This window comes from Oryza brachyantha, chromosome 5 (assembly GCF_000231095.2).
Source record: "Oryza brachyantha chromosome 5, ObraRS2, whole genome shotgun sequence".
In the NCBI taxonomy this organism is placed as follows: Eukaryota; Viridiplantae; Streptophyta; class Magnoliopsida; order Poales; family Poaceae; genus Oryza; species Oryza brachyantha.
Window position 1 is genome coordinate 277,867 of NC_023167.2, and position 10,812 is coordinate 288,678.

General features: G+C 38.6%; 2 protein-coding genes across 2 annotated transcripts; both read left to right on the forward strand.

The window, feature by feature from the left end:
- The first annotated feature begins 3,273 nt into the window (after window positions 1-3,273).
- LOC102708059 (WAT1-related protein At5g64700-like) lies at window positions 3,274-5,108 on the forward strand. The gene is made up of 4 exons (XM_040524280.1): window positions 3,274-3,554; window positions 3,654-3,716; window positions 3,905-4,021; window positions 4,117-5,108. Exons 1-4 carry the CDS (start codon window positions 3,382-3,384, stop codon window positions 4,886-4,888), a joined length of 1,125 nt encoding a protein of 374 aa, XP_040380214.1. The 5' UTR covers window positions 3,274-3,381; the 3' UTR covers window positions 4,889-5,108.
- Window positions 5,109-6,699: 1,591 nt separating this feature from the next.
- Window positions 6,700-9,207, forward strand: LOC102712534. The gene is made up of 6 exons (XM_006653889.3): window positions 6,700-6,869; window positions 7,479-7,565; window positions 7,780-7,876; window positions 8,019-8,313; window positions 8,417-8,471; window positions 8,799-9,207. The coding sequence occupies exons 1-6, from the start codon at window positions 6,804-6,806 to the stop codon at window positions 8,874-8,876; spliced, it is 678 nt and encodes a 225-aa protein (XP_006653952.1). The 5' UTR covers window positions 6,700-6,803; the 3' UTR covers window positions 8,877-9,207.
- Window positions 9,208-10,812: the final 1,605 nt, after the last annotated feature.

Genomic DNA, 10,812 nt, shown 5'->3' on the forward strand with positions numbered 1-10,812 from the left:
TTTTCCATCGCAGTCCATTATTTTGCTTTTGATTTTAACACGAATAGTAATTAAATATAGGTAGAAAAGTTTTACCGGCCAACATTTTTTTTTGTGGCTTATCAACTTTAGCTCAATCAATCCGAGCATGATCGTGCACATTGTATTATTGTATGGAAAATACAAATAAATCAATTCTCATATTTCTACCTTTTAATTTGTTAACAAGCTTAATTGAGGCTTTTAGTACTGCCTCTTATAGCTAGTGCACATACATAATCAAATTTTGTGCGTGTAAATGCTACAGCATGCTCTAGATATTTCTTTTTCTATTTTTTTTTCTAATTAAAGTATGGACAAATACAATGTAAAATTCATAGAGAGAAGGGGAGAAAAGCTGAATGCAGTCCAGTAAGAGTAGGACCAGTGTTGTTTCCGATCTTCCTACAAGTTTATATATAGCATGCCTTATCTTCAAACATGAACAGAAAAGCATGCAGCTAGTGCCATTAAAAGTAAGAGAAACATTTTCCTTCCACAAGTAATGTCCAATCGAATTGATAGATTACTTATCTCTCTCTCTCTCTCTCTCTCTCTCTCTGTACATATAAAGACACTACGCGAATTAAGATGTGATAGCTGCTTCCACCTAATTAACATCAATTACCACTTGATTAGTGACATATATTGATCAATTCATTTGCATCGATCATATCGTTCTTGGCTCTTTCTCTCTAGCGCACACACAAAATATATATTATTTTTACATGCGTAAAGAATAACTTTTTCACAAATTCGACCTTCCATTTTGAAGGAAAAAAATAATCTAATCACATTCTTTCTTACCTCACAAAAAGAAAGTTCTCTGAAACCTTTTGTGCTGGCGCTAGAATTAATTAATTTGATAAAATCAATGCCAGGGTATATATTTCATGACCATGCATGCAGTAAATACAATTAAACTAAAACTAGCATAACATGCTGCAGAAACAATTACTTAAAAGGAAAGAGAAGGCGAGCATCAAATCGACAAAGCCATGTCATTTCTAAAGATATGGACCAAAGATATGGACTGGACGGACATAGAAAGAAAGCGAGAAAAAGGAAGAATGTCCAAACAGATGAACAGTAAGCTGTGTGCTGGCATAGCATATGCAAGAATACAATAAACATGAAAATTCAGTTCTGGTGCGTCCTGTCTGGCACACCTCACCTGGTTATTATTAATTACATGGGGCTTAATTTTGCAAATATATATGTTACTAGTTTTTTCTATATTAAAAGGATACCACCGTAATAGAACGATAGTTTTAGTGACATTTTTTTTTAATTTTTCAATAACAATTTTGCAATGGCGATTAAAATCAGTGGAAAATTTGTAATTTTTCTATTAATTAATAACATGGATTTATGGTTACTATATAAGAGTACTTTTGATCTAATTAATTAGTTTTTTTAATTTAGGTCATCCTTTTCATTGTGAGGTTTTTAATAGTGTCATATCATCAAAATATATTTTAGTAGATGAATGAAACAAGTGCTTTTAATGTAAAATTTTTAGTTGGCGGTTTCATAGCCTAATATACTACTTGAAAATTGCATCCAAGTGATAAATAGTAGTTGATTAAGTATACGGAGATGGAACGGATTATTTTCAATGGAAATTTCTATTCAGTTTCATAGTCTACTTAACTGTGTACCAAGTTTTATTCTTATATATGAAACTTAACTTCTCTCATCATCATAAATTCTACGACACATTGTTGTTTTTGCCCGTGTAGCTTATCATTTAGTAAGGCTAAAAACTTCATAAAACATTTACTAAGACTGATCTCATAATCCCACCATCTTTCCATTTGTATACATTAATTACCTCATGCAATGGCTAAATTAAAGGATCGATGCTCCCTACATACATTGGGTGCCTAGCTTGGGAAATGCTTTGACGATTCTGTGATCAATAAACAAAAGCTAGCTAGTGCGTGGCAGATCGAGTAATGTCATGATATGTTTGAATCATATCCAATTCATCCCAAATATAACACTGTTTAGCTCCCACTTAAAATTTTGTTCTAAAATATATAGGTATATTTCTCCATGTTTTAAATCATCATCGGATAGCACATTTAGTAATTGCTATCCTCAGACAGCTAATATAAGTTAAATAGGATTGTAGAGGCTAATAAATAGTGGCTAAATTGTAAATGAGAGTAAATAGTCATGGACCCTTATTAAAACCACTATTAAAAGTTTATCATATCTTCTTGCTTCTACTTATAATTATAACTTAAAGTTTAAAGTTAATTTTGGGAGGTATCACTAAAGTTTATTTTTTAGCCTTAACTTTCAGATCAATAATAATGCGTATATAAAAGTTTTATTTATAAATTATTTTTATTTTATAAATATACCGTATGTTAGGCATGAAAAAGCAAAAAAAAAAAACACCCCATTTCTTATAACGGTAGATAGATAAAAAAAAATGCAAGGGAGCTGGCTAGATAGGGTAGAAAAAGTAGTAGAGTTAAGAAAGTGGAATAAAGTCACACACACTAATTAGTTATGTGCACTAACCTGGCTTGTTCGTTGGCAAAGGCAACCACATCATATTTATCTTTCCCGGCCAAAGGAAGAAAGAAAAGGAAAGAAGAGGACGATATATATCGATCGATCGTCGTCCGTCTATCTATCCCAAAGTCAGCAGAAACCAATGTGAAATTGTGAATCAATGAGAGCAAGCCAGACAGAGAAAGATATATAGAAAGAAAAAGCTACCTAGCTAGCCCAGCTCGTCCTTGAATCCTGCTTTGCTGTGAAACATCAACGTACATATACTGCAAGAGGGAGAGAGATAGGGAAAAGTATTATAAACTCTCGAGATGTCCCCTCGTCCAAAGTATATTATCTAAATAGTTATCAAAAAATTTCAAAAAAATATATTAATATAAGATATATCACTACACAAACATGCATGCAGATTCAAATATAACGTCTACGATCCATAACAAAAATAACAAATATGGATTGTGAAAGTCATATTTGAACTTACATGTTTGTGTAGTGATATATTTTATATTAATCTATCTTCATAAATTTTTTAATTTTTTTAATAACAATTTAGAAATAGTATGCAATAGATGAGTGGACATCTCTTCCCTGGTTTAAAATCCACTCCCGGAGAGATAGCAGCAGCATCTTTCCCCCTCCCCTTTCCTGTGGGAACTCTTCTTGATCTTGCAAGCTAGCTTTTTTATATAAGCTAGGCCGTCTCAACAAACATACATATATACCAAGCAAATTAAGTGCATTGTTTTTCATTTTGCAAGAGAGAGAGAGAGATAGCTCACACTGAAATTAATTGTAGCTAGCTTAATTAGCTAGGTAGCAGAGAGAGAGAGAGAGATGGATGGGAAGAAGCCGTACGTGATGGCGGTCGTGATCCAGGTGATCTACACGGGGCTGTACGTGGTCTCCAAGGCGGCCTTCGACCAGGGGATGAACACCTTCGTCTTCATCTTCTACCGTCAGGCCGCTGCCACTCTTCTCTTGCTCCCTCTCGCCATCATCCTCGAAAGGTCGGTCATTTTGTTGATTCATCAACTAATTAACAAGCTAGCATATATATTACATAAGACTCATGATTTCTTTGATATTAATTATATATATGCATGCAGGAGAAATGCGCCACCCATGTCGCTTCGGTTGTTCACCAAGCTCTTCATGTACGCTCTGCTGGGGTAAGATATGCTCCATCCATCCATCTATGCAGATATAATTAACATCTACCCTAGCTAATTAATTACCATCATTAGCGACATATATATATAATATATCGATGTACGTATGATTATGAATGAATAAGCAAGGTGTAATTAAGTAAGTAAGCGAGCAAGAGCATGTATAATATATGGGCATGGGCATGCAGGAACACAATAAGCATGAACGTGTACAACATCAGCCTCAAGTACACCTCGGCGACAGTCGGATCCGCCACTAGCAACTCTGTCCCTGTCGTCACCTTCTTCTTGGCTGTCCTCTTAAGGTTTCTATACCTGCCTAATTCAATTCAATTTGTTTTCTTTCTCTTTAATGATATGTTTGTTAATCACTCATCCATCAATGGATCGATACATGCAGGCTGGAAGTGATCCGGCTGAGGACCTTGTCAGGCATGGCCAAGGCGGCGGGCGTGGCGCTCTGCCTCGGCGGCGTGCTCGTCATCGCGCTCTACGCCGGCCCCGCGATAAGCCCGCTCAACCACCACCGCGCCTTCACCAACGAAGCGGCGAGCCGCGGCGGCGGCGGCGGCGGGCGGACGAGGTGGGTGAAGGGGACGTTCCTGATGCTGCTGTCCAACACGGCATGGTCGCTGTGGATCGTGCTCCAGGCGTCGCTGCTCAAGGAGTACCCCAACAAGCTGCTCGCCACGCTCCTGCAGTGCGCCCTCAGCACGCTGCAGTCGCTGCTGCTCGCCGCGGCCGTCGTGCGCGCCGACGCGGCGGCCTGGCGGCTGCGCCTCGACGCCGGCCTCCTCGCCGTCGCCTACACCGGCTTCGTCGTCACGGGCGTCTCCTTCTACCTCCAGGCCTGGTGCATCGAGAAGAAGGGGCCCGTCTTCCTGGCCATGTCCAACCCGCTCTGCTTCGTCCTCACCATCTTCTGCTCCTCCTTCTTCCTCGGCGAGATCGTCCACCTCGGCAGCATCCTCGGCGGCATCCTGCTCGTCGCCGGCCTCTACAGCGTGCTCTGGGGTAAGAGCAAGGAGCACAATATGCAGCTCACCCTCGCCGCCGCCGCCACTGTACAAGTGAAACAGCAGCAAGACGACAGTGCAGATAACAAGATGGACATCGCCGCCGATGAGGACGAGAAGCAGCAGAAATTGGCATCGCCAGAGCAACAAGTCTAGCTGAAATTGACTAGGGTGGACTAGTAGTGGAGCAGCTACTGTATCCAGCACCTGGATTACATAATTAATTACCTAGTTTGTTTAGACTTAATCATCAAGACATAAATGCACGATGGATTGAAGTATTACTTATGTTTCAGACTACAGGATGGTCTGATCCTTCTTAAATTCATGCCGATGCTAACAAATTAATCTAAACACATATACAAAATATCTTAAAATAGAGAACAAATAGATATTAATACATGTGTATATACCTTTTGTTTATCAAAACAGGCCGACTGGATAACAAAATAAATCATGAAGTAGATGATACAAGTTGATTATCATTTGATATCATCACTGTGATGCAGCATGGAGGACACCAGCGAGTAGGGGGTAGAGCGGCAAAACAGGACGGTAGTCCATTGCTTAGTTGTTTTATAATTAAAAGGGGATATATTTTTTTTTGGCAACGCTCCGGTGTATTTATTGGTAGTATTATACTAATGTTAAAATTAATCTTGTCTGTTGATTAAAAAGATATTTTTATATTTTATTAATTATTTGATTGGTACCTTTCTAATTATTTGATCCCTTTTCAATATTTTCCTCGTCCAATCTGCATCGTCATTGTCCAGCCCTCCTCCCTTCTGCTGTGCAGCGTCCTCCTCTTCTGCGGCGCGGCGACATACTGAGGAAGCGCGTTGCCGGCAGGCAGAGGCAGGGGACCCCTGAGGTTATTTAGGATCCCAATAAAAAGAATAATATTATTCCCTTAAATTTCTACTACATATATAATATTGTTGGTAGTATAATTTAATCATAATCGTCTGATAAAATAGATCAACGAGATGGATTAAATTCTACTGCAACTAAAAACACCAAAGTTAGCCCCACTTTTTTTTACCATTCCTCTCAATACTATAGACGCACGTAACATAGCAGACTAAGAGTCCACAGTTTCTGAAAATTTATAGTTAATAGATGCAGGTAGGTACGATGATTCAGAGTCACAACGGAGGGTGAGTGAGAAGGATCGATCCTTGTGCTCTCTTTAATTTCTTCTTTTCTCTTTTTGCAAAGGGGGCGTGTTACAGAGACAGCAGGATACTGACTAATGGAAGGAATTAACCAGGATACTGACTTATTGGTTAAATTAACGATCGAGCTGAATAATGAACTGAAGTGCAAGCTGAAGAACTGAATAAGGAGCACCTACGTCTTCATCTTCTACCGTCAGCTGGTAACTAGCGTTTCAAAACGAGCTTAAATTAGTTCAATCAGTTACTGCATATGTATATATAGTTAGTCGCGTTTTCAACGTAACTTAGCTGATACAAATTTAAATAAATGCATTAGTTGCTTGTATAATAAACTGATCTATATCTCTGCAGGAAGAATTAACGGATGTCATTGTGGCTAGCTGCTTTCAAGTTCTTCTTGTACTCGTTAATTGGGTATATACGTGTACGGCTATAGCTTGTGATTGAATATTGATTCAGCTGTGTTGCGAAAGGACGCCTAGTCCAGTGGTTACGTTAATCTAAGTAGCACTACCACGAAAAGTTTCTTGTGTAGTACACTCTATTAACAATGTATAGATTTTTATTTTATTTTATTTAGATCAAAATAGTAGTATATAACATTACTGAATTAAATTCTCTACTACAGTACTATATATATACTTGGATTTAATATTACAGTAGACATGAAGAATATCTGAATGCATGGGAGTAGTATAATGCAGGATAGCATTCAGCTTAAACCTAAAACCAACCATGTAAGCCTCGAGTTGACGTCGCCGTCACCTTCTTCCGTTATACTACCCCACTCGAGATCCTGCGGCCGCGACGGACCGCACGAATCTCCACGCGCAACCCCAGCCCATTCTACTCTCCCCGCCGCCGCCGCCGCCGCCGCCGACGCCGACGGGATGCAGGCCGCCGCGCGGCGATGGAGATGCTTCCACTCCACAGCCTCCGCTCTCTCCAAATCCACGGTTCGCTCCACCCCCTTCTTCTTTCTTCTTCTTTTGCCTCCCATCCCCTCCCGTGGAGGTGGATTTACAAATCAATCACCAGTGGCCTAGATGCTACTGCTAGTTGGAAAGGTCATTTTTTTCCCCAAATTCCATATGTGTGATTTGGTAATTTTGGTGCCCATATGGTTCCTCCTCTTGTTCCTCCACTGGTAGTTTGGTAAAGCTGTGAATTTTCACAGTGGAACTGTTCTTCGGGTTTCATTCTCCCGAGAATTGAGGCAGCAACCCAAGTTCTACTAACAGGAAGCATGGTCACTGTAATTCTTGATAACCGCTTAGGTGTTTGTTTTTTCGTGTGTTTCCACTTTCACTATGCATGTATATTTCTTTTTTTAAACCGAGCAAGCAATTACTGGTGCTATATTAAGAAGGAGCAACTATATTTACAGAGTTGCAATCAAATTTCTTGCGAGCAAAGTAAAATAATGAAAAAAATAAGACAAGGACTGCGCATGCTTAGCGCCAGTAATACAGTGATTTGCACCACCTGTAATTGTTCCTTGTTGAAGACTCTTCTTTTACTCTGCATGTGTATTAAACAGTAATGGAATTTGTTTTCCTGGACAGCCTCACATCAGATTTGCTGTCCGCGAAAAGCGTGGTGATGCTAAGGCTGCTCTCAAGAACATTCTTCTTAACGGTGGTCCCTATTCGGTACTTGTAATCCTTTAATGGTGTTTTGTTGAATCTCAAGTGTGTCTGCATATATGTAAATCACAACCAACACCATACTGATTTCAATCCATTCCCAATCTCAGCTCTCTACAACCATATCAAGCATTTTTCATCCTTGTCTAGGATTAATTTTTCTCCTCGCAGTTGACAAAGGATTAATTTAATCCTTTTGAACACGATCCGTTCTTTATAGGAGAGCAGCAATAAACAAAAGAGACAACAAAAAGGAAGTGGTAAATCCAAGCTTACAAACTCCAACTATGGAAAAAATCCACATAGAAAAGGCAAAAGTAAGCTATTTCTGGAACTTTTTCCTTAAGCTACATTTGCTCATTTTTCTTATATTATGTTTACATCACATCGTATTTTCTCGTTGCTCTGCATTTCTAGGATATATTGGATGATAAATGCTCTATGTTGTTTTTTATATAGGTGCACAAAAATGGAGAAACTTTGATGAAGATGACTGCAGTGATACCCCTTATGGGAATTTTGGTGGTAAGAGATCTTTTACCTGGTACTGGCCTGGGGAGAATGACGAAAGTGGGAGTCCCAGTGGATTTCAGTGGAGGGATGAGTCTCAATCGACCAAATCAAGGCAAAGAGTTTGGAATGAAAGTGATGTAGATGAGGAAGAAGAGCTTTGCTATGATAATCTTCAAAGACATAGAATATCACTTGGTTTGACGCCTTTAGGTCCCTTAGAACTTGATCATATTAAGTCGGCGTAAGTTTTTCAAACATTCCTTGCACATTGGATCATATTTTAATTGGCTCTACATCTTGAAGCTGTTAATTGGTTGTATAACTCAATGCAATGTTTTGTGTAGTTTTCGTGCATCGGCTCTCAGGTGGCACCCAGACAAACATCAAGGAGCATCACAGGTTACTATGGTTTCCCTGCTATTCTTTTGGCACTCTTTGGTGTTATCTTCACATGCTCTTTAGTAAGGAATCAATAGTGCGGACAAGTGATTGGTAGTTACAAAAGTCAGCCACACTGGAAGACTGGCCAAGTGACCATCTTAATAAGCTTAAGCTGTCAGTTACTGTCTTACTGAGCCTCTAGGGGTACTGGATACTAATTGAGTTGCAAGCAGTGATATTAGGAAAAGGCCACTTTTTTTTAGTGAAAAGGGGAAAGGTGCATGATTTTCCCTCATGGCAGTACCTTATATATGTAGATATCTAAACATGGATAATGTATTGCAGGCTGAAGCGGAGGAGAAGTTCAAACGCTGTGTGGAAGCATACAAGGCGTTGGCTGGTGCTTTCAAACCAAGTGGCTAACATTTTTATGTTCATGACAAAGGAGGTGATAACCAATGAATTTACAAAGAGTTTCAACACAGCAAGAAGAAACAACGGCCTTTACCACAGAAACCCTCCTCTGCAGCATAAGAGGGCAATTACGTTTGTTTCGATGGTATTTTAACCATTGGAGTTGTTTAGAGTGGTAATTAACGAAGCAATTGTTCGTATATAAACTCCACGAAATCAGTTGAGGCAAAACAAATTTCAGTGCAATTTATTCCGGAGAGTCTGGCAATGTACATTGTTTCTTCTAAATTAAAGGCATACTACTGTGGTAAGAATTATAAGATTGTGCTTTGTGCATTCATGTTAGTCTGTCAAATATCTTGGCATGATAGTTGATTCCATTTTCATGTGATGTGATGATTACTGTACGGTTATTTTAGAGACAAAATAAACCCACATTGAAATAAATTCAAATTTTAACATAATTATACCCTTGGAGCAATGTATAGAACAATAAGCTTATACAGACAGTTCTAACGAATCATCAAACGAACCAAGTTTGACAAGTAAACTCACAAACAATCTGAGATGACACAAGCGTTGAGTACTGATACACTGATCGACCATATACAAAAGTCAAGTCGTCTCCGAGAAGAAAATAAACATAGCCTGCAAATCTGCAACACATATCTAGATAAACTAACCAAACATAATAACTCGACACTATAGATGATAAGAGCAGAGCACTTGGGAAAATCAGAAGCATTTCCTTTCCTGTGGACGATTGCTGGGCCAGATTCATCGTGCTCACTCCTTTGATATCCACATCTGGAAACCAACGCAACATACAACAGATTTTAGATACTAGCATAGGTTAACAGTGATAGTCGATAGATGCATTCTAGAAATTAAGGCTCAACCAATTATCTAAAGAAGAAAGTAAAGTTGAAACAATTGCTGTGGCGACTACAAATGAACAGGAGTTACATACCTGTTGGAAAGTACGAGGCTAGGATCGACCCTCCGATGCAGATACTATTTTCGCTCAGGTGGAGCAACCACCTTAATGTTCGTGGAGTGATTTTTCAACTTTTCACCCAAACGATATATTTACAAATAAAAATAATTTACAAATAAAATTTTTATATGTATTTTTAGTGATTTAAAAGCTAAGACTAAAAAATAAAATCTATGAAAAAACTTCAAAATTAGCTTCAAATTTAAGGTTGAAGATTCAAATTTTGTCTTATAGGCATAAACAAAAGCGAAAAGACAGGGTGCATGCTGCTCGGAGCAAGAGTAGTGATCTCCTTGCTCATACGGTCAGCGATGTCTGGGATGGGAGCATTTTCTGAATTTTGTAACACCTATCTGATGATATAAACGATAGAATTAACTGCTATAAAGTTGAAAACCTATTTTAGAAATATGCGATGATAAACTTTTGTATATAATTTTTTTAAAAATATACTGTTTAGCAGTTCAAGAAGTCCAAACATAAAAACCGAGGAAAAATATATGGAGAAGAATACCGCCAATGTTGCCATAAAGATCTTTCATATCCACGTCGCACTTCATGATGGAGTTGTAAGTGTTCTCATGAATACCTAGTTTTTGGAGTGCTTGTATCTAGTTTTGTGATTGAGGGAGGCCAAATAATTTTCCCCTCTTGCTCAAATGCATTGCAGACTTTGATTTGCATCCAATCCGGCCCATCAATCAACTTCATCATATGCCGGTCACTGTTGATTTTAGAATAAGGCCCATCAGTTCATGTAGACGACACTAAAATGTAATGGAAAACCATTGAGACAAGTCCACTTTTAATTTCTAAACTATGACTTTGCTCTGATTTTTATCCCTCAACTAAATATTATTATAACCTTCCACGTTTCATCCTGGGCTAAAAACAAGGATGATTTTCGATGGTGTACTACATGGTGTGCTAGTTGGCAATCAAAATTAA